Genomic DNA, 23,840 nt, shown 5'->3' on the forward strand with positions numbered 1-23,840 from the left:
TCTTGATACATTTTCCCTATACAGCTTTTCTCATATTTTTATAGAATTTTTTATTTTTAGTTTTTGAAAATGGTTCAAAACCTCAAAAGCGTTAATACAAGAATAAAATGTATACGTTAAATTTTGCAATAGTCTGAAACCCCCTTAAAAAATAAAAATAAAAGTTAACAAGAGGTTGTAAAAGGGAGAATTTATTAAAATAGACAATGATTTCTATTCATAAACTCCACAGATCACCCAATAGTTGTTCTTGGCAAAATGGATTTAAAGGGTTATTCCCCATCGTCGTAGATGGATATTATCGGATAGAACTTGTAAATGCAAGCACTTTTGCAATTTCCTGCTTATTAAAATTTGCAGCCGTTCTTGAGATATTAACACTTTTGTTTAACGCTTCATTGCCTAGGAAACCGACCACCTCTGCTGCCTAGCTTGTAAGCACAGCCGGGATTAGGAGGTAACAGCATGCTCCAGCGATCCTGACCAGCTTCAAAACCGCTCAATAGAAAAGAGCTTGTAAGCACTGCACATGTTCTGCTGTCAAGGCAACGAGCTGTCAAGCAGAGAAACAGGTTAATATCTCAAGAACAGCTGAAAATTGTAACAAGCAGTAAATTGCAAAAATGCTTGTAATTACGAGCATTATCCAACAATACCCATCTTTATAACTTTTTAATGGTGACTGACCCCCATCACAGGCGTCTATATTGGACTCTTCAGAACACCATCAGAACCAAAGCTGCCTTGTACAATTCTGATTCAGAAGCTTTAGTTTTAGACTAGTGTGTGCCAGGACAACTGTGAGTATGCCGAAAAACCCAGCTCCTCACCAATCATTACTAACTCTCCGACCCTGGCAGAGATGAAAGTAGGGTGTTTCTTTAACCCTTCACACATAAATATTTCCTACAAGCTCCAGGCTCGTCGCGGATCGTCATCGATAATAAATTAGCAGCATTTACCATTATCAGGATCCCCATTATGGGGTAAGTTATTAAATATCGGCTACTGAAACAATCTAAGGCTCCTTAGCCCTGAAGCTGCTGGAGATGTAGTCTTTCCTAGCAAAGACTTGGAGCTCGGGAGTTTTAGATCCTTGGTGTCGGGCAGTGCCTGGCCCGCAGGCAACCGGTGCAAGCAGCGTTTGCTGTGCCAGCAGCTTGATTTCAGTCTTCGTGGCCGGGGGTGACATCGGTAAATGTTATCCTTTACGGGCTGATGTAGGGAATTGTCCGCATTTGGGAGTCTTCAATACCCCGAGCGAACAACTGGATGAGCTGGTGGTGTACCCTGCAACAAAGGAGAGGAAACATGAAAAATCATTCTAGGACCATCCACCATCACAATGCACATGATATCTGTACCCATACAGCGTCCCTTGATGACGATGATGACTTTTTTTTTTCTTTTTTTAAAATAAATAACTTTATTCTCTGGGACCGTTATTACGACTATATAATTTTTTGCTAGTTTTTTTTTAAAAAAAACCTTTCAAAAAAATAAAAATAAATGTTGCTCTTATTGAAGCCATTTTGGAGTAAATTACTTTTAAAGCTCTTTTTATTCAATTCTTTTGAACAGCAATTCTGGAATTTATTTTACATTACTTAGCATTCAACGATATCAATTGTGTAGGTTTTTTTTTTTCTTCTCCCCCAAAATAGAAGTCTTTATAAGGGAAAAAAATATGTTTTGAGAATCACACTATTAGACTTGGCCACGCAATCATTAATGTACTATAACACTTCTGTATTTACGTTATTTTTACGTTTTTTAACTTTTTTTTTTTTAAGTCCTAGTTGGGGACTTGATCCTGATCGTCTGATTGTTATCTAACACATTGAAATACTTCTCGTTAGCTGTCTCTTACGTCTAACATTAAGGCCCCCACTTACATTAGAAAACAAATTGTCCAAACCCGCTGGGATAGGCAAACCATGGAACGTGTATGTAAGCCTCCTGACAAATTATGCCTGGGGGACATAAGGCTCGAGCGGTCCTGCAGGTAGATAAGCTGTTGTCCCAAGGTCATGGCAGAAACCCTCTAAAGACAACAGAAGCCAAGCGCTCTTATATGGGGGAGTTGGGAAAGATAACTGTCGGTCACATAATTGGCCAATGTGAATGTCCAGGTTATGGCAAGGTCTACACGGCGACTTTTGCCACGACAGCTGTGGCACGACCGAACTTTGCGGGTTTATAGAAGTTAATGGAGTCTCAGCGACACCTACCGTACCGCAACAAGCAAATCACAAAAAAATACTTTGAGCCTCAGGCCAAAAGACTTTCAAACTTGGCAGAATCGAAGGTCATTGCTAGTCATCCAGCTGCCATTGCAACCCATTAACACCCAGCGATTGGGTGCATTTAGTAGACGGGCTATGGCAGCCCCATTCCTTCTGAAACCAGTTGGGTGTCCGCAACACCCGACATGAGAAACAATAAGGTCTATGCAAGACAGCCATAAACCCAGTGATCCGGCATAATTTCCCTTAGTCACTGCTGTAATAAAAAAAAAAAAGTTTATTGGGGGAGTTTGTCATTGATGTTGCAAGGGGTGAGGGACCCCGGAGTGTCAAGTTGCGTTTTACAGACAGAGTCAGTGTAATGAGAGGAAGTGGGCACATGAAGATAAATTCTTTCCAGGTTTCGCCCCTTTGAGTTTATCTCCTAATGCTTTTCTTTGTTCAGTGCACATGGAAGTTGTTGGTTATTTTATTTGCCTATTTTTCATGAACAGACTGTTGTTGGCATAGGTAAAGGTTGCTCTCACTCACCGGACACTGAGCTGTGAACAGTCCAGGATTTCCCCGTCACAATTCCACGTGCTGGTGGCTGATGAGTTCTCGCATGGACATGTAAAAAATCTCTTCTGACGACGGATTATCTCTTCTTCATCAAGCTCTTCGGGGGTGAAGCGCATCGCTCGGATCCGATGCACCGCAACGTTAGGCAAAGCAAACTGTTAGGACGGAATATCTAATAAGTGTACCATAGAAATAAGATTGTGTAGGGCTAATGGCGGCCCCATGAAGGCCTCAAGACCAGTTCCACATTCTCACCGCTTACCTGATCTCTGCGGTTAGTGTGCCGGCTGAGGTGTCTCAGGAACTGAAATGTGCTGCTTTCCTGCACTAGGATAAGGTCAGCAGTGCCATCGGCTAAGTGTGCCGTCGGGGACAAGCCATCTTGGCTTTTGGGGCAAGCACTAGACATTCCTGTAATGTTAATGGCCAAGAAGGAACCAGTCACAGTCTTCCAGTTGTCGAAGTCAGAAACTGCTAGACAAGGAAAGAACCATTAGGCCGTGCACCGTTCATGAAGTTTCTACTTATATCTGATGCCTTAAAGGGGTTGTTCAAGAAAATCTGGCACAGAACTGCTGTACACATTATTTGTTTTTTTACGTTGAGATATCAAGACCTACACTGTGTCATGCATCACCCCTCAATCGGATGCTCGGCAAAAGAAACTAGGCAAGGCTGACTCCAGTTTATGTGGGGCCTTGAGCAGCAGAGCCCTAGTAGGCTCCTCTTTGCTTAAGTAACATTTCAAACCCCTTAAAACGCCTCTTGTCACAACGACATCAGCATCTAAGAGTTTAAACTACTACAATTAGAGCTAACTGTAATCGCAGCAGCCTGATTCGGTAACCACCCAGCGGCAGACAAGGAGTTAAATTGCCGTAACTCGATCACAGCAGTTAAACTCAAGTTCTAGCTGTACATTACAGCTGGCACCAGTGCTGTATGGAGCAGTCACAGCTCCTGAGACCGCTCTATACACGCTGTGTCCACAGGACGGTGTGGGACATGGCGTGCAGTGGGTCTTTGCACTCGCCCGGGTTCACCAAGTGCTGGTGCCCACCCTGTTACCAGGAGTCAAAGTACTACTGATCTGATATCTTATGATGAGGGTAGACAACTGATATAAAAGTCCTGAAAAAACCATTAAAAATCACAAGTACATCTTTACTGCAAGCACATTTACTGCTCTTATAAAATCTTTGCTCTTGTGACCAAACTGGATTGCAAAGTTCAAAACACAGTATATATTGGGCCTATTGCCATCTGGACTGTTCCTTAAAAGCCCGCCATCCCATAAAATTAGGCTACAGCCAATTACAATTGACAATTTATGTAACTCAATCAGAACATCATGACTTACTTGGAGATTCTTCTGCCATCTCTCGGAATCTTTCTGATGATTCAGAACAGACAAGACACCTAAAAATAATTAGGACTTGTGAACAGATAGTCCTCGTGTTATATCTTAGCCTGGCTTCTGTAGCCATATATTGCCCGGTACACACATACATATAAGAGGGTGAAGGATGAGGAATATTACCCTGTCCTGCAGCGAGTGTTGTCTCTCGGGCTGGAGTCGCCATCTTCAGCTTCCAGGAATTCGACTGTTCCTCTGTATGATCTGTTACTAAGCGCCATCCTTATGCCTACAATGAAAATATATATAGTTCAGCATTAACTAAAAGAAGAGTAAGAATGACACATATCCTGATAAGAACACTCTGTCTACAGTTAACCATGATGGTTAATCCGGTGACTCTTAAAGTGAAGCATGGTGGCTCAGTGACACCTACAGTGAAATAGCAGCTCAGTGATGCCTATGGTGAAGCAAGGTGGTGGCTCCGTGACGCCTACAGTGAAGCATGACGGTGACTGACACGCCTATAGTGAAGCATGACTGTGGCTCTGTGATGCCTACAGTAAAGCATGACGGCGTCTGTGATGTTTACAGTGAAGCAGGACGGTGACCCAGTGATACTCTGGGGCTGCTTTTCTTCTTCTCGTTCTGGAAACCTATAGTTTGTGAAGGGTAAGATGGATTCAATCAAGTATCAGCAATTCCTAGAAGAAAACATCATGCCTTCTGTCAGGGAGCCTAAGCTTGGCTGTCATTGTAACATCGAAATGGACAATGATCCCAAGCATACCTCAAAGTCGACCACGTCTTGGTTTCAGAAGATTTTGGAGAGGCTGTCACAGTTACCTGACTTCAAACAAAAGACTTTCTTTGAGGATTTATTTGATATTGGCGGTGGCAGCAGCAAAACAAAGAATATAGGTGACCTGGAGGCCATTGCCCATGAGGAATGGACTCAGGAAAGCTGCCAGAAGCTGGTGTCTGGCTATTCATCACCTGTGCAGCAGGTCATAACAGCCGGAAGGGCTCTACTATGTAGTAAAGACACTTGGGGCTGAATAATTCTGAAACTTCAGTAATCAGTAAAAGACATTTTGTGCTGAAGTTGGAGAAACCTCTTGTCATATTAGTTATGTTGAGCGATTTACATTGTTCTTTTTTCATTTTATTGCAGCAGAAAGTTTGCAAATTTTACTGATACACTGAATTTACAATGGGGGGGGGGGGGATGGATGATTTTCTTTGTACAGGTACATACAACTTTTGATACTCAAGATAACTATTTCTAAATTTCTTGTCCCCGTAGACAAAGTCCTTGGAAGCACTTTATTTTCTGCACTGAGTTTCTGCGGCTCTTACCTGCTAGATCATATCTCATAGGTCCCACACAGCGCATGCGTTCACTCTCCTTCAGGACATCCCCAAAAAAGCCATAGCCGATCAGTGACACCGAATATCTCATGAGTTGTCCATCGTGATAAGAAGCGCAAACATCCAGGGGTTGTGTGTCACCTACAAGAAAAGAAAGCCATGTCCATCCGTTTCAGGAAAGTTGGCCACTGACTAGGTTTTTTTTTTTTGTAGTTTCGGTCAATTTGGGTGGGAACTCCTGACAGATTTAAAGGGAAAATGTCATTAAAAATACCTATTTAAATGTATTTACAAATCTATATATATATAATTGTCTAATTGTCTGTCTGTCCTGGAAATCCCGCGTCTTTGATTGGTCGAGGCCGCCTGGGCCTCGACCAATCAGCGACGGGCATTGTCCTCCACTGCTGTCAAGTGCCGCCATTGTGTTGTCTAAGGGTCTAGTTGTCTGTCTGTCTCGGAAATCCCGCCTTGCTGATTGGTCGAGGCCAGCCGGCCTCGACCAATCAGCAACGGGCACAGTCTGCCGCGAATTCTGGAATCATCATTGTCCTCCACTGCTGTCAAGTGCCGCCATTGTGTTGTCTAAGGGTCTAATTGTCTGTCTGTCTCGGAAAACTTAAGCGTGAAGTCTGGAATTTTTCCAGAAAAGAATTGATGAGATCTATCTCTATAACCTCCATGATTCACTGCTGGATATTTCAGCAGCCGGTAATTTTATCCTGACGTACCGATAATAATGTGCAGAGCTGACGTCACAGGGTCATTGATTCCCATCGTCGCGAAACATACACAATCCGTAGAGCCTGGAGACAAAGCAACAGAGGGATGTTATCATACAGGGAGGAGAACCAAGACGGCCATTCCTCATTGGAATCCTACACACATCTCTGAAACCCATGATTTGTTTTGCTTTAAATTGTAAGGTTTAATGATAATGATGGACCTGTACAAGTGCAAAAATTGTAGATAAGGTGGGCTCTTCCTCTATGCTATAGCCATGACTCTTACCAGCCGGTATGATTCCGATCCGTAGGTCGCATGGCGTCAGTTTGGCGTCCTCCTTGTCTTCACATACTCCGCGGTCACTCTGCGTACGTCTCACCAGGCCATGGAGCAATTCGCTAAACATGCCGTCACCTCCGACACAAACCACCCTGGGAAAATCCAGTGTTATAGGTTGGATATTGTAGGGCATATGACCACTGCGATCACACGTGGTGGAAATATTGGCTTTATACGTGGCCCCTAGCCTTGGGCATATGATCTACTTACCCATCGTATGGCCATAGATCTGCATCCAATATATAGTCTCTTGCATGGTTTGCTCGAGTCGTTTCTAGAAAAAAAAAAAATGGAACAATTAAAAATGACAAATTTAAGTGCGCTGGACTTAGCTGCAGTACCAGGCACAGCCACAACCATGTTTGTGGCACTGTCCCAGGACTTTGGGATAGGCAGTCCGTATTCAATCTTGGGGAAAAAAAAATGGTCCAAGTGATTTTATAATGTAAATCCTTACCAATCACATCAGTGTGAATCCCTGCCAGCAGGAAGAGGTGGCTTATTTTACTGTAGTAAATTCTGCAGGCTTTTCCGCGACCTCCATACGGGTTAATGAACACGAGGAGTTTCTTTGGCCTCGGGTGTCCTGTCACCGGAAATTTATTACAAGGGTAAGTATGCTGGACTTTGTCACACATCATATAAACTGTATTGCCTGCTGCAGAGACGCTGTATCAGGTCACCAGAATTATACCAGGGTAACCAGAAAAAAATACACAGTAAAAAAAAGTGAAATAAGTAAAAATAATCATAATAAAACACTCTTAGGGTATGTGCACACGTTGCAGATTCTCTGCGGATCCGCAGCGTTTTTTGAGGTGCAGAAACGTTGCAGATCCGCAATTGATTTACAGTACAATGTAAATCAATGAGAAAAAAAAAATGCTGTGCACACTTTGCGGAAAATCCGCTGCGGTTTAAAAGAAGTAGTATGTCACTTCTTTTTTGTGAATCTGCAGCGTTTTTGTACCCATTCCATTATAGAAAACCGCAGGGGTAAAAAACGCAGCAAATCCGCAGCAAAAACGCACAAAAAAACGCAGGTGCATTTTCTGCCAGGAGAGACAGAATCCGCACCAGAAATTCCTAAGCCTAATCCGCAACGTGTGCACATAGCCTTAGGATAAGTCGGTACGTTTCCAACTTGGCTTTATATATAACGCCATGCCTTCCAAAAATACAAGGGTCTGATAACCGCACATGGCAGGAACATCAACAGTATACAGGCCACTGTGTACAGCAGTCTGTATTCTGCCTATGTAGAGGAAAAAATGTAAAAATACTCTATATTACAGCCGCATTACATAGCTATGCCTGGAAACACTATACACGGCAAAACATTTGCTCTAGGTGAAACAGAATTTTTTTTGGATTAAAAAATAAATCACATATGACAAACACCATAGCCTACATAATACCACTTTATCGCCATATAGTTACAAGATTATCGCCACCGTAACGCCATGTACTGCCATGATACTTTCGTACACAGCCCACATAATACTACCATATAGTTCACAGATTACATGCCGTAACCATATAGTACTTAAAACACATAATATAATATTGCTAGTTTCTATGTAGCAGTTCAGTTCTCAATACCGTTATACACTGATAAACACAGGGGGCTTTGGTTTGCGCTTTGGCGATTGGGTAAGTGCCCAGGAGTGGTATGGACTATTTGGATTTAAAGGCTCTAATACACACAAGATCAGAGTCATCCGTCTATTCAATCCGACATATATGGGGGCTTACTGACAAGAGAAGGATCGGGCAGTTGGAATTTTAATTTGTTTTCGGTGGAGAATAAGGTGATGGCAGAGGTGTCTGGCAATGACTTTCTTTCCTCTCTGCCATTGAGAATACGTGCGCCTTGGCCAAGCCAAATGGAGGAGTCACCAGTCTTCTACTGAGCAAACGTTCGGCCAACAGCAATCTCATGAGTATGGCCAAGATTCAGCCTTATTTCCCTCCAGGGTTCTACCTTTCTCATAAATCTTATGCTGGCTTTCACCTGAATCATGGTGGATTTAACCATCAGCCATTTCGGCCGGCTGAGTTCTCTATGGGAAAGCCTCTATGCCGGCAGCTTATCTCTAGGAGAACAAGGCAGTCACCAGTCTGAAATCGGAGAGGCTGGATCCTTATCTCCCCTGATGATCAGTTGTCCAGGGTCTCCATACACATTCGACTATTGGCCGAACCTGTCGATATTGTGTATAGGCCTGTCGCTAATTAAAGACTGATTACATACGGTTTATCATGAGTGATGTTTCTCTTACCTATCTCAGATGTTTTCTTCTGGATGGCCTGCACCCAACTATAAGCCACCTGGGCGTCTGGAGCTGTGAAGGTCACCATTTGCAGGAACCACCTCTGAGAAGACTTACGAGACACATGATACACTGAAAGATAAAGAAAGACCCTTGTGATTAAAAAAGAACGTGCAGTTCCAATCATTTCTAAGGTCTACAAGTTGGATATGAAATGATATCTGCTATATTCTACAGAAACCAAAGTGGTTGTCTGTTTCCCACCGTCAAACACGAAAGGAGAAGAAAAGCTCCAAGTCCTTTCAACAGATGGAGAAAATGAACATTTGATTTCTACATTTCTATACCGTACATATCGCTTACATTATGTGATATAATGACATATGGTGGAACATGAAGCCCCCGTTGGTTAGGTGGTGGGGTAACGGCAGCTATTGCATTTAGATCCAGGATCTTTACGTTATCCCCCTCGCTGCGATCATGTACAAATACTTTGGAGACTCCTTAAAGCAGACATTCTTTACCTACTTTCCCTAATAAATTATATCTCCATAATCCCCTAGGTAGTCTGAGATTACTTAAATGGAAGTATCATAGACCAGAAATTCTGGTGGACCTTCCACTACAAGGATCCTACACGGAATAAAGGTGGCCATTGTGACGTGTTCGGACAATGTATGTTTGACCTAAAGCCCTTTTAGATGGCTGGCAGCCGAACGATGGCTTGACCAATATCTATCAATAGCCATCTCTTCTTACTCTCTAACGGGCACTCCTGTGCTCTCTAAGGTAGAACCGCTGCTGAACATCTCTGGCGGCTTGTCTCAAAGAACAAAGGGATCGGCAGTCTGAAATTGGACACGTCAGATCCCTCACTCCCCTGACATCACCTGTCAGGGGCCCCCATAAACTGATGCCAGCAGAACCTGGGTTCGGTCAACATTATCTCAATATATATGTGAACCTTAAGGGTCGGGTGTGTTGACTTTCTGCACCCTGATCCTTATATCTAGGGCAGATAAGCCGATGTCAGAGCATTCTGGCAGTGTCTTACCACCCTTGACATCGACAGCACACGCACAACCGAGCAAACAGGAGTAGGAGGAACCATCTTTACTGCGTGAGAGATGACTTGGACAAGGATCATAATTAATGAGGACGTATTTATTTTTTTAATACACCCAGACGTGTTTCCTGTTATCCGAAGAAAGCTAGCCGACAGTCATCACAATGGATGCACATTATATAGAAAGCAGTCACTCCAAAAATGTGTGATTCACACACCGACAATGACAACGTGCGGCACCACCAGATCCTTATTCACATTGGTGTTCAGTGACTACAATGTGCCCTCCCCAGTGTCCAACCGTCCATAAATTAATATCATTTAAAAGGGATGTCTTAGTTAACCCTCCGTCAGGGGCAATATGTTTCATAATGAGTTTAGGGGCATTGCACCTGTCCGGCACAGGCTAGAAAATTGGCTATATTTTCCTTTTTAAAAAATTTCAATGCTCTAAAAGTGATCAGTTACCTTAATAGGAATGTAATAAATGAGAATACACATAATCAGGTGGAAAAAAATGTATAATAACCAGAAAAGTAATATGTTTCTATGTCTTGAGCATCCTCCTCACGCTCTCCATCTTGATCTGTATCAGACACATCTGGACATTCTTCCACATCATCTTCTGAAGCAATGTCACTTTCTTCCCCTAAATCTTCTAGCTGTAAGGCTACTTTCACATTAGTGTCGTGCACTGCACGTCGCAATGCGACGTTGCGGCGCACCGACGCATAATGTGGAAGCGCCGCACAACGGGGGCAGTGGATGCTGTTTTTCAACGCATCCGCTGCCCCATTGTGAGGTGCGGGGAGGCGGGGGCGGAGTTCCGGCCGCGCATGCGCGGTCGGAAAAGACGGGCACGACGCACCAAAAAACGTTACAAGCAACGTTTTTTGGTGGCGACGGTCCGACGCAACCGTCGCACGACGGTTGCGACGTGTGGCAATGCGTCGCACTGCGTCGCTAATGCAAGTCAATGGAGAAAAAAACATCCTGCAAGCACTTTTGCAGGATGCGTTTTTTCTACAAAACGACGCATAGCAACGTGCAGTGCACGACGCTAGCGTGAAAGTAGTCTAAGGGGTCTGTCTCATCATCAAGCAGTATAGTTTGCACTTGCTCAACATGAAGGGCATTGGACAAGTCAAATATTCTCCTCGCCATTTCAGAAGAAAAGCTGAAGCAAGAGAGAGAATATGTGTTAGGGCGCAATGTGCCTGAGAAGCACAATCTTATTTCTAACAAAACCTTCTATGACAAATCCACAAATTTAGCACTAGCTATTCATAAAACAAGCTAAAAAAACAATTGGGATGAATAAAAACAGCAAATTCTAACCGTCAAAGGTGTGACGCATTCAGGGGCAATGAGCCTGAGAAGCCAAAACACTGATATCTGATCTCCTGCAGCTCTGCAGCACAAGAGGCTTCTGAGGTTTCACACAGCCTTTAAAGTTAGGAAGGTACTGGGAGGAGGGTGTTTCCCAGACAAACCACTGAAAATAGAGAAATGAAACTAAGTGAGCTGCGCCTGTCAGATCAGTAGCCCCTGACAGAGGGTTAAGTTAAGGGGCCTAGAAACTGCTCCACCCTCGGCTCCAGGCGGTGTCCAGTATTCCATGGAGCAAGCGTCTGAGCAGAAATAACAGAAGCAGCCTCTAAACAAGATAAGCACGTTAGAGCTCTAAAAAAATGGAAAAATTTTTTTTATTTTTTTTTTTTATAGGGGACTATACAGGTATTCCAGGACTTCCATATATAAAAACTTCTTGACGGACTTCCATTTAAGGCAATGCTTAAGGAGTAACTAAACTGCATGTAAGCGGCTTACAAGACCCATATCTTCCCCCTGTCTATTTCCCTGCCTTCAGCTACGGTACATTGTTATCAGAATGTACTCATGTGGAGGACAGATGATGGCAGTGATGGGGAAGCGCCTGTGTCACTAACTCTGGGGAGAAGCTGCTGCAGGAGATTGTCCTGATCACTCCGAGGAGGAGACAGGAGCCGACCCATCACTGCCATCAGCTGTGCTCCACATGGGTACATCCTGGTATCAATGCAGCTGAAGACAGAAAAAGAGACCAGGGAAAAGCTGGGATTTGGAAGTTGCTTACATGCAAATAATTTTTCAGGAATTAGGACAAAGCCCCTTAGGCTACTTTCACACTAGCGTCGTACTCAGCCCGTCGCAATGCGTCGGGCCGACGTACCGACGCTAGCAGTGAATGCGCCGCACAACGGGGGGCAGCGGATGCATTTTCCCAGCGCATCCGCCGCCCCATTGTGAGGTGCGGGAGGTGGGGGCGGAGTTCCGGCCGCGCATGTGCAGTCGGAAATGGTGGTCCGTCGGCAGCAAAAAACGTTACATGTAACGTTTTTTGCAGCCGACGGTCCGCCACAACACGGCGCAACTGTCGCACAGCGTTGCAATCTGACGCTAATGCAAATCAATGGTGAAAAAACGCATCCTGCAAGCACTTTTGCAGGATGCGTTTTTTCAACCAAACGACGCATAGCGACGTGCAGTGCACGACGCTAGTGTGAAAGTAGCCTAAGAAAGTAACTTGCAAAGTTTTATAACAAAATTATTAAAACAAAATGTAAGTTAGTTACTCTTAAAATCACTGATTTGGAAAAGTTTTCCAACTCTGGCAAATTAGGCTAGCCTTTTTAAATTTTTCTCTCCTAGGGAATAAACCATACCCCATATATGGAAGAAGCTTACCCCCACTTCACATTGAAAACACATGCACGCTCAGCTGAAATGAAAGTGGATAACAAAGCAATGGAAGCATTGCACAGATTTTAAAGCGGTATTCCCATCTCCGAGATCCTATCCCAATATGCAGTAAGAATAATATTAATATTAGCAAATATCTCCAATTAGTAATGTAGTACAGTTCTCTTGATAAGCTATGTTGCTTACCTCTTGTTCAGGTCATTGCAGGTATCCATGGTTATGGCAACTAGCTAACTGTTCACTATATGAGTGGTCGTAACTATGGATACCTAAGCTACTGCAATGCCCTGCACAAGGGGTAAACAACATAGTTAATCAAGAGAACTATACTACATTTCTAATTGGAGGTATTTGCTAATAATATTATTACTTCTACTACATATTGGGATAGGATCTTGGAGATGGGAATACCCCTTTAAGGATTTTGCAAGAATTAGATGAGAAACCCAATAATGAATGAATAATAATGATCCACTAATGTAGGGTAACACCTCCCATGTATAGATATTTTGCTACCAGGCTAGTTCCTATCAATTATTATTAATCACCCCTTTTCCGGCCATTCATAAGGTTGTCACGGGTTAAAAATATATATATATTTCTTTCATAAACAGCGCCATAACTCTCCACAGGTTGTTAGTGGTACTGCAGCTCAGCCTCATTCACTTCTGTGGCGCTGAGCTGCAATGCCAGACACGACCCATGGCCAGGGGTGGCGCTGTTTTTCAATTTCATTGCTACTGTATTTGAGAGCTGAAAATAATAATAATTTTATTTATATAGCGCCAACATATTCCGCAGAGCTTTACAATTATAGCTTAAAAATAACTTAAATTAAATAACTGAATTGTAAAAGTTTCTTTTTTAAGAATTGTAAAAGTGTCTATTAAAATGAGTATGGTAACTCGCCTCCGGAGGACAGGAATTAGCATGATAATCTGTGACTTACAGGATTCATCAAGATCCCTGTGAAATGCAAATCTACCCTGAGTGTGGAAAATCGGCTCATGTGAGGTATTAATGACTGATGCCACCAACGTCAGCAGATGAGACCACAGGGAAAGCTGAATGCATGGCCTCCTTTTTAGAAAAGCCCTTAGGCCGGGGCTGTGACGGCTAATGAGCCACATCAATCACTGGGGGGGGATCATGTTTCGCCAAGTACTTTTCCAATACCAAACACTGGGGTGAAACTTTCATATTATTGTCATTGTCTTACACCATGCAAACAGGATTCTTCATTACGTTCAAAGTTGTTATGACCCCTGGATTTTTAATTTTTGCACTTTAATTTTTTTTTTTACTCCTCTTTTTCCTAGAGCGATCTTTTTTTTTCCCATCAACATCAGGACTTTTGTTTTGTTTTTTTAAGGTAGCATTGAATTACAATTAATTGTTTGTTTTAGTAAATTGAGCACAACTCAGTTTACTAAAAAAAAAAACAAGAAAAAATTTCCAAGTGGGATAGAAATGAAAAAAACAAAAAACGTGTTATCAAGTTTTCACACCTATCCTTAGGACCGAATGCCGAATCCATGCTATTAAACAGCAAAAAAAACAGTAATTTCACCGTTGTTTTTTGGGGGGTTGTTTTTACATTTAGGTGTATCTTGCAGAGAAACAAACTTTGTTCTATAAGGCTATATAAAAATCACTTAGGTTTTTTTTTAATTGCCTTAAAGGGGTTGTCTTGGACTTTAACATTGATGGTCTATCTTTAAGGTCATCAGTGTCTGATGGGTGGAGATGTGACACCTGGCACCCCCGCCGATCAACTGTTACTGGAACTACTCCGTTATAGAGCTGCACAGCACAGCTCCGACGATGGATTATCCTAATCCATAGATCCTAATCCTAAGAATAGGCCATCAATGTTAAAGATTTGGACAACCCCTTTAAATTTGACAATGGGTGATGTGAGATCCAGATGTTTTTAATCAAGGATTAAATTTTATTTTTTTTTTTTGCGGAGCGAGCTGTACATTTTATCTATTTTTTTGAGAGGTGATGTGACCAATACAATAGATCCTGTCCTTTTTATTTTCCCCCGTTTTGTCATGCATGACCGGTTCTATTGAGTATACATATGTTATCGATAGTGATAGGGGGAGTAAGCCATTACTTGAAACCTCTGGCATCGGTTTATCTCCCCTGAGAACAAAAGGATCGATTGTTGAAAATCAATATGCTCCATGTTGTATTGCATGGATTCGGCCCCGAGGATAGGTGTGCAAAGTGACTACAGCATCAGAGCGGGATATACAGGACGGACGGTTCCCTTTTTATTACATTGACACCTAGGAACTTATTCATACTGGGTAGATTTATCAAATTACATGTTATCCTGATCTGACCTAAAGTAGAAACGATCATCAGAAAATGAATTATCGTCATTATTAAATCAGATTTTGCATTAAATTTATTTTTCAAAATTTTGCCAATGTTTCCTTCCCCCCCCCATATCTACAATCTGCATAAAACAATAAAGAAAATTAGGAATTTGGTAATTTTCACAATGGCCACTGAGGCTTTTTTTTAGATTCTAACTCCCTGTTGTGTCAGGAAACAACACACGTACATTAGCAGTAATGATTGGACTCTAATCCCATCTTTTGTATTGAAGCATCTACTGAGCGTGTGCAAAGATCATTATGAAGGAAGGAAGGAAGTAAGCAGAACTTTTTTTTTTTTGCCCTATTTCATTTTTAAAGATTATTTTTCATAGGGTCAAATAGCATTAAATGGCACGTCCATTTGATGTTTTAAAGTGTTTGTCTAGCTATTAAAACCCATTTTCATAGACTCTATTATGAGAATGTTTCCAGGAGTCTTCTTTCCGGGATGATCATCCTTTGGCTGGAGTGGAGACCAGTGCCGCTGACACTAGGGTGTTGGACCAATGCTCTTTTCTCCTGTGGTGGCGCTGCAGAGAAATGAAGCACTTTCTAATGGCTTCTCAATAGATGATGCCGAGATCCCATTGTCATCTGTGTCATAGGAAGAGACCCTTCTAACAAGCTGGAAACTTCCAAATTGTATAACTACACTTACTTAAAGGGGTATTCTCAAGTTTGCAAGATTGCAGGGGCTCTGACCAGTGGGGCCCTCACCAATCCCAGAAACTGGGGATCTATACAGCCCCATGTGGTGGAGCATTGCTCAGTCATGCGTGCTGCCGCTCCATTCATTCTCACGGGTGTCCTGAAGACCAGCCGAGCTTAGCGTGGGGGCAGTGACTAGCGATCCATTCACATCTGGTTCTCAGGATTGGTGGGGTTCTAGCAGTCGGACCCCCAGTGATTTGGATGCTATTCCGTCTTCCAAGCTTGAGAATATCCCTTTAATAGCTATATGATAATAGAGAAGTCCTGTTAGCGTACTGGTCAGGTTAGTGTGGAGTGGTGTTTCCATTATGGTGATAGGTCAGGGGCTGGTTGGGGTCTGTCGCTGTGGCTGACCACCTGTCAAATGAAAACATTGCGATTTTGCTTTAAGGTTTTGTCACTTGCCATAAAAATTCCTGTTCTCCTGAATCCGGTGATGTTTTTCGTTTGTTCCTGCTCCTCTCTGTTCCTGAGATATGGCCTATTCTTCCCTATATATAAATCCAGTCTTGTTAGCCAAGTGGGCATGGTCCACAAATCTTTTCTGCAAGCAACTTCATGAGATCCACGCCCACTTGTCTAACAAGACCAGAATTGCATACAAGGAAAAGAGGGCCATATCTCAGGAAGGGAGAGGCCCAGAAATTAAAGACGAGTGTCACAAGATTCAGGGGAACAGCGGCATTTACACCAGATAAAAAAAAAAACATTCATGGCAAGTGGCAGGTGCTCATTAATGACATGCCCATGTTCTGACAATGCAACGGTAACGAACGAGAGGCACGTTATCCACACCTCGTTATGGCGTGTGACAGGCTGGCAAACCGAGTGCGGTGATAATTAGCTGCAAATAAAAGAACCTTCGTTTGTGTCTAATGAGACTGAACCGCCGCTTGGAATAATGTTCTGTGACGTCTTCCCAAGACATTGAGTCATCTCCTTCGTCTTCCACAGCCAAGCTAATTACAGGTATTTACATGGAGGAAACACAAAGAAGACGGATATCCCATTTCCTGGAGCTTACCTGTGAACTGGTTACTAGGGGCACTGATCCTCTTTGTCTGCTGTTTGCTGTCACCTGGATGCACGGTGACAATTTCATTAACTGGAATGGAGACTGTAATACCTGCGGAAAAACCAGAGAGCGTGAAACCAATCCTGATCAAAGACTGCACTAAAGCCAAGAACGTCACAGCGTGAACACAGCCAGTATTACATGTGGAAATGAATGCAATCTCGGCCTCACAGAGCACAACAAGGACTGGTAAAAATGGAGACCTTACCTATCACACTGGCCAAAATTCATACTTTCTGTCTTTTCAGGAACTGTTTTCAGCAGTCTATCATCAAAGGCATACAAAAGGGGCTATCTTACAAAAGTGCTCTGAAGTTTTCAGATGACCTCGGGATGCGATAGCAACTATAGGCACACGTGATAACAATCGTGAGGAGCCAATAGTGGTAAAGAGGGAGTGATTGGCAGCATCATCTAATGGGTTGTTCAGTTCCAAAACCGATCAGTAACGATGCCGCTGGGTGTCAGCTGTCATGTACAGCTGATATCCGCAGCATTTAAAGCCTATCGTGAGGGGCTCTATACACTTATTAATCCTCAGCGCTGTGAAAAAGCCGTATTTAAGATTAAGGCCTTTTAATGGCAGTTGTGAAAAGGTGTATTCACAGTTGTTAAGGGGTTAAATAAAGATTGTGACAGAGATAAAAACATTGCCATCATTTAAAAAAAACAATATATTTTACATAAAAACCTGATGTAACCTTTTTACATCCTATGATGTATAGGTCTGTAGATACGTCATATTTTGCCTCCCCTAACAGCCACAGGTGGAATCGCGATCCATCCACGGCTGTTAACATGTTAAATACAGCTCGTGAAAGCAAAATGCTGCAGAGATTTTAATAAAACCAAACTGCAATTTTTTTTTTACCCCCAAACACATTAATTAAAATAAAAAAGTGGCATTAGTATAGTTTAATTTCTCACAAACTAATTGAGTCCAGCCAAAGCCGTGCTGTCACTTGCTGACTGGGAATAATTCCTTCATGACACCATAGCTGGAGGGGGGTAGAGCTCTGGGTGTGTCGCCGGGGAGGGACACCACATTAGGTTTCGGGCGACATATAATGACACCTTCATCCATTCCTTACAGGGTTATTACGGTACATTTGTTAGGACCATTATATGGGCATATGAAGAAGACTTTGGTCAAGTCTCGCGATGTCTCGGCATGTGCAGGATACAAACTTTTTCAACAAAGGAAATAAATTTGTGTATAACAAAACATGTGTAATTGTAATAATTTCCTGGGAGAAATACTTCATCTTTTGGAGCAGTCTCAAGGGTGCCAATACTTACGGCCATGACCGTATATTAATAATGAGATGTTAATAGAATATTCTAAGGTGCTACTAAGCCTGACGATTGTGTAGGATCACACACACGTGAGGCATGCCTGACCGCACTGTCAACTAGCATCCACCATTAACTTCTATAATTAGTTGACGCTAGATAATGACTATGTGAAATGTTTATTCCAGCTATTAGGAGATTACAACATATTAAGATGGCTTATTGTCAAAAATAACCACGTGCTCCTGTGGAACGGAAGTAATCTGTAGCTGCCGAACAGCTCCGGCTTTGCTTAATCTCACGGTAAATTATCTGGTCTGGTAGTAAAGAGTCGCCCGTCCTGCTTCTGCCGGAGTATAAGAGCGAGCCGTCTCCCTCTATGTACCATACTCTCATCTATCTAATTGTAAAAATTGACGGCTGGATTCAGACATCTGGGGTGTGCTAGATACAATTTTGATCAGTTTTTTGGTTGTGTCCATTTTTTTACATGCAAAAAAAAGAAGAAAAAAAATTCCAAGCTTCATCTACCCACTAACTAGCAAAACACGGACGGACAGTACATGGATGGCATCATTTGGGCTGTTTCTTTATTTTTACGGCCCAATAGACTTGTATTTGTTCCACAACACAGATTAAAAATGGACATGTCACAGTTTGTACAGTAGTCATATTGCATCTCTTGACCACTCATGGATTTCGCAGGCTGGCTGGATGTAAGCCGCAGTTACCTACACTGTGCACTAGACCCGTAAAATATCAAGAGCATAACATGCCGTATGAGATTGTATTTTATGTGAAAGTCTATGGGAGATGTATGTTACTGTAGGAGCCACTACATGGAAGCCAATGGGAGCTACTACATGGAAGCCAATGGGAGCTACTACATTGAAGCCAATGGGAGCCACTACATGGAAGCCAATGGGAGCCCCTACATGGGAGCCAATGGGAGCAACTACATGGAAGCCAATGGGAGCCACTACATGGAAGCCAATGGGAGATGTATGTCACTGTAGGAGCCATCACATGGGAGCCTATGGGAGATGTATGCCACTGTAGGAGCCACTACATGGGAGCCTATGGGAAATGTATTCCACTGTATGAGCCACTACATGGAAGCCTATGGGAGATGTATGCCACTGTAGGAGCCACTGCATGGGAGCCTATGGGAGATGTATGCCACTGTAGGAGCCACTACATGGGAGCCTATGGGCAGTGTATGGCAGGCACTACATGGAAGCCAATGGGAGATGTTTGTTGTTGTATGGGAGCCTATAGGTGATATACACTGCTCAAACAAATAAAGGGAGCACTTAAACAACAGAATATAACTCCAAGTAAATCAAACTTCTGTGAAATCAAACTGTCCACTTAAGAACAACACTGTCTGACAATCAGTTTCCCATGCTGTTGTGCAAATGGAATAGACAACAGATGGAAATTATTGGCAATTATCAAGACACACTCCATAAAGGAGTGGTTCTGCAGGTGGGGATCACAGACCACATCTCAGTACCAATGCGTTCTGGCTGATGTTTTGGTCACTTTTGAATGTTGGTTGTGCTTTCACACTCGTGGTAGCATGAGACAGACTCTACAACCCACATAAGTGGCTCAGGTAACGCAGCTCATCCAGGATGGCACATCAATGTGAGCTGTGGCAAGAAGGTTTGCTGTGTCTGTCAGCATAGTGTCCAGAGGCTGGAGGCGCTACCAGGAGACAGGCCAGTACACCAGGAGACGTGGAGGGGGCCATAGGAGTGCAACAATCCAGCAGCAGGACCGCTACCTCAGCCTTTGTGCAAGGAGGAACAGGAGCACTGCCAGAGCCCTGCAAAATGACCTCCAGCAGGCCACAAATGTGCATGTGTCTGCACAAACGGTTAGAAACCGACTTCATCAGGATGGTCTGAGTGCCCGACGTCCACAGATGGGGATTGTGCTCACAGCCCAACACCGTCCAGGACGCTTGGCATTTGCCACAGAACATCAGGGTTGGCAAATTCGCCACTGGCGCCCTGTGCTCTTCACAGATGAAAGCAGGTTCACACTGAGCACATGTGACAGACATGACAGAGTCTGGAGACGCCGTGGAGAGTGATCTGCTGCCTGCAACATCCTTCAGCATGACCGGTTTGGCAGTGTGTCAGTATTGGTGTGGGGTGGCATTTCTTTGGAGGGCCGCACAGCCCTCCATGTGCTCGCCAGAGGTAGCCTGACTGCCATTAGGTACTGAGATGAGATCCTCAGACCCCTTGTGAAACCATATGCTGGTGTGGTTGGCCCTGGGTTCCTCCTAATGCAGGACAATGCCAGACCTCATGTGGCTTGAGTGTGTCAGCAATTCCTGCAAGATGAAGGCATTGATGCTATGGACTGGCCCGCCCGTTCCCCACACCTAAATCCGATTGAACACATCTGGGACATCATTTCTCACACCATCCACCAACATCACGTTGCCCCACAGACTGTCCAGGAGTTGGCGGATGCTTTAGTCCAGGTCTGGGAGGAGATCCCTCAGGAGACCATCCGTCGCCTCATCAGGAGTATGCCCAGGCGTTGTAGGGAGATCATACAGGCACGTGGAGGCCACACACAATACTGAGCATCTTTTCCTTGTCATGAGGCATTTCCACTGAAGTTTGATCAGCCTGTAACTTCATTTTCCACTTTGATTTTGAGCATCATTCCAACTCCAGACCTCCGTGGGATATTAGTTGTGATTTACGTTGATCATTTTTAGGTTTTATTGTTCTCAACACATTCCACTATGTAATGAATAAAGATTTACAACTGAAATATTTCAGTGATATCTAGGATGTGGGATTTTAGTGTTCCCTTTATTTTTTTGAGCAGTGTACTATTGTATGGGAGCCACTACATGGGAGCCTATAGGTGATATATACTATAGTATGGGAGCGACTACATGGAAGCCTATGGGCAGTGTATGGCAGTGTCTGTCTATACAGATGTCAGCAGTGTGATAATCCTCCCGGCGTATACCTCCAGCGTACACTGCGGTGTGAATACACAATATATGATATTTGCTTTCATGGGTGGTGACAATGCCCTTTGTGCTCGACAAATTCCTTTGCTATAAATACTAATGACATTTCGTTAATGATTACCAGTGAAAATAAGTAACAAAGGAAATAAATACACTGCTGTTAGGACAGACAATGGTGCTCACGTTTAATGTGTTTGGGAAGATAATGATGGATGGGAATTACTTCTTTTCATCATTCCTCCATCTTTTCTGGGATAGATGACATTCTAATGAATGGGCCCGGTGGTGCTGGCAGATGACCTCCAATGGTCCCTATGGACCAAGTAATCCCGGCCCTGGAAGATGACAACCTCTAGCTGTATTTCTCAGTCTTTTATATCCTTTCTAAGGCACATGGACATTATAGAGGGGGACTGTTCGGACTCCATTATATTAGTGGAAGGGGAATAAAGAGGGTCTCTTGCTCTAGTAGACCACGCTCATGTATTGGCCAAATATAAAATTGGGGTCAGAAATTGCTCAGGGGTCCATCTGATCACCGTGTTGGCTTAAAATCTTGATGACACAACCATGTATTATATGGTCACCCATTCATTCGAATTAATGCCGTAATACTACATTACAAAAAAATCTACTCTCATAATACCCCATACAGTAGGATAGAGGATACAACAATATTCCCGATGATTGGTACTGCTGCACAATTATAGAGATATCCACTGTCAATCACCATACAATATACATGAGCCACCCGTGCCACTTACTTTTTTTCCGGTATGCCCGTCTCTTGCTAAAGCTCCAGCTCAGAGTTGACTGCTCCAGCGCCAGCGACACTTCTGTGCCTTTTATTCTAAGCGAACACATGAGGTTTTCTTTCTCCATTGCAATTATTTGATTTCAGGGTAAAAAACAATATAATTTTCCGAGCTAGGACATGCTATGTTTTTTTTCCTCTATGGCGGAGTATATAGGATTGTATCTGGTCTGTGGCCCTATATACTCCGGGGACTGTGTATCCCTCTCAGAGTCCAGCACTGACTCTCTCCTTCCTCTCCCTGGCAGGTAATAAAGTGTCAGCACTGAGGATGATTAGTCCCTGCTCTGCTCAACAGGTTCTGGAGGAGACTCCACCTCCGGCACAGGCTTCCTCCTGTAGACCTGGTGTACATGGGACGTGCAGGGTGCACATCTATTGTTTACCCCCAAACAAAGCGCACCGTGCCCAGGTGAATGGAACAACAAGTAATTGAGTATTGGGATGTTTTGTTCTACATTAACAATGGTCAAGTCATTGTGCTCCTTCCAGTGACCTGAGAAAGTCTGGACAAGGCTTAGATGTGGATCCAAGGTTAATGTCCCAATTTTCCATTATTCATGACTGCCTGATTAACGCCACATGTTATATGGCACTTTGTGTCGGTGTTTATTGCTAAATACTAGTGTATCCTAATTGATTTGATCAATTTCTGCAAGGTATCACCTACTCTAATTTGCTGATGACTGACGGTCGGACCCCTGAGGCCATCAACAATTTAGAGAAATGCCCTGTTAGGAAGGAGCCATGGTTGCATGTCACCATGCTATTCATTGTCTACGGGATCTTCGGCACTTCCATAGACAATAAATGGAGAGTCCCTTTCTTGGGATCACGGGGAGATGCCCCTTTGATCAAAAAATGTAACCTCAATTCTGCAAATAGGTGATTACTTGGGACAACTCTTTTAAGGTGGCCATAAACATAAATGTTGCTGGTCACTGGGGCTCAGACCTCTGGGACCACCTCACAATTTATAGAACTGCCCCATTGGAAGGCAGCAGTGGTCACATGCCACTACGCCATTCATTGTCAATCGGACTCTCTGGGATAGACGAGTACAGCGCGTGTCTATCTCTGGCACTTCCACAGAGAATAAATGTAGAGCCCCATTCTTGGGATCTTGGGGGAACCAAGCAGTTGGACCCCTAGAAATAAAAAAATTAGCACCATTCCAGTGCATAGGTAATTACCTGGGACAACCTTTTTGTATGCAGATACGGGCTGTGCTTCCCTAACACCGATCCACTGAACTCTGTTCTGCTCAATGTCTGGCTTTGCAGATGCCCCAGCCTGATCCATTGTGATCACCTGCCTGGGCCTATATAAGGCCCACCAAGATACACAGCTGTGTCTTGCTATTAAGAGTTTCTAGTACGACTTTCTAGTTACTCCGGAGTTCTGTCTGCTACCTGTCTGCAGTCTTACAGGACCACTGCTGTTTGTCTGCACTTTTTCAGAAACTCTACTGCCTGTCTGTAGTCTCCCGGATGTCTCCGTTCTGCTTGCAGTTTCTAGTATCTCTACTACCTGTTTGCAGTCTCTAGGACATCTCCTGCCTGCCTGCGAGATTCAGTACTTCTTCTACCTGTCTACAGTCTCCGGGACATTTCCTGCCTGCAGCTTCCAGTGCCTCTGCTACCTATCTGCAGTGTCCCGGATATCTGCTGCAGCTTCTAGTACCTCTACTACCTGTTTGGGATCTCCAGGACATCTCCTGCCTGTGGCTTCCAGTACCTCTGTTACCTGTCTGCAGTCTCCAGGACATCATCTTCCTGCATCTTCCAGTACCTCTGCTACCTGTCTGCAGTCTCCAGGACCTTTGCCAATTGTTTCCCGCATGCCTAAACTGCCTGCTGCAATGAT

At 43.5% G+C, this 23,840-nt stretch overlaps 1 protein-coding gene across 2 annotated transcripts; it reads right to left on the reverse strand.

Annotated features, from left to right (window-relative positions):
* Positions 1-175: 175 nt before the first annotated feature.
* LOC143805022 (ceramide kinase-like) lies at positions 176-22,224 on the reverse strand. 2 transcript variants are annotated; one of them, XM_077283760.1, is made up of 13 exons: positions 21,925-22,224; positions 16,810-16,911; positions 8,883-9,005; positions 7,058-7,186; positions 6,811-6,874; positions 6,547-6,692; positions 6,267-6,341; positions 5,524-5,676; positions 4,348-4,453; positions 4,168-4,226; positions 3,070-3,278; positions 2,778-2,962; positions 176-1,290 (listed from the first exon to the last, which is right to left on the reverse strand). In XM_077283760.1, the coding sequence occupies exons 1-13, from the start codon at positions 22,040-22,042 to the stop codon at positions 1,209-1,211; spliced, it is 1,551 nt and encodes a 516-aa protein (XP_077139875.1). In that variant the 5' UTR covers positions 22,043-22,224; the 3' UTR covers positions 176-1,208. The 2 variants fall into 2 exon arrangements, with proteins under 2 accessions (XP_077139875.1, XP_077139874.1); XM_077283759.1 differs by having other exon boundaries at positions 1,073-1,290; positions 3,070-3,281; positions 21,925-22,177.
* Positions 22,225-23,840: the final 1,616 nt, after the last annotated feature.

This window comes from Ranitomeya variabilis, chromosome 2 (genome assembly GCF_051348905.1).
Source record: "Ranitomeya variabilis isolate aRanVar5 chromosome 2, aRanVar5.hap1, whole genome shotgun sequence".
In the NCBI taxonomy this organism is placed as follows: Eukaryota; Metazoa; Chordata; class Amphibia; order Anura; family Dendrobatidae; genus Ranitomeya; species Ranitomeya variabilis.

Excerpts from the sequence above, each read along its gene's own strand:
- LOC143805022 (XM_077283759.1), bottom strand. The coding sequence starts at position 22,042 with ATGGAGAAAGAAAACCTCATGTGTTCGCTTAGAATAAAAGGCACAGAA. Across the intron at positions 9,006-16,809 it reads CCCTAGTAACCAGTTCACAG|TGTATCATGTGTCTCGTAAG; the intron begins GTAAGCTCCAGG and ends TTTATCTTTCAG. Across the intron at positions 2,963-3,069 it reads ACACTAACCGCAGAGATCAG|TTTGCTTTGCCTAACGTTGC; the intron begins GTAAGCGGTGAG and ends CCGTCCTAACAG.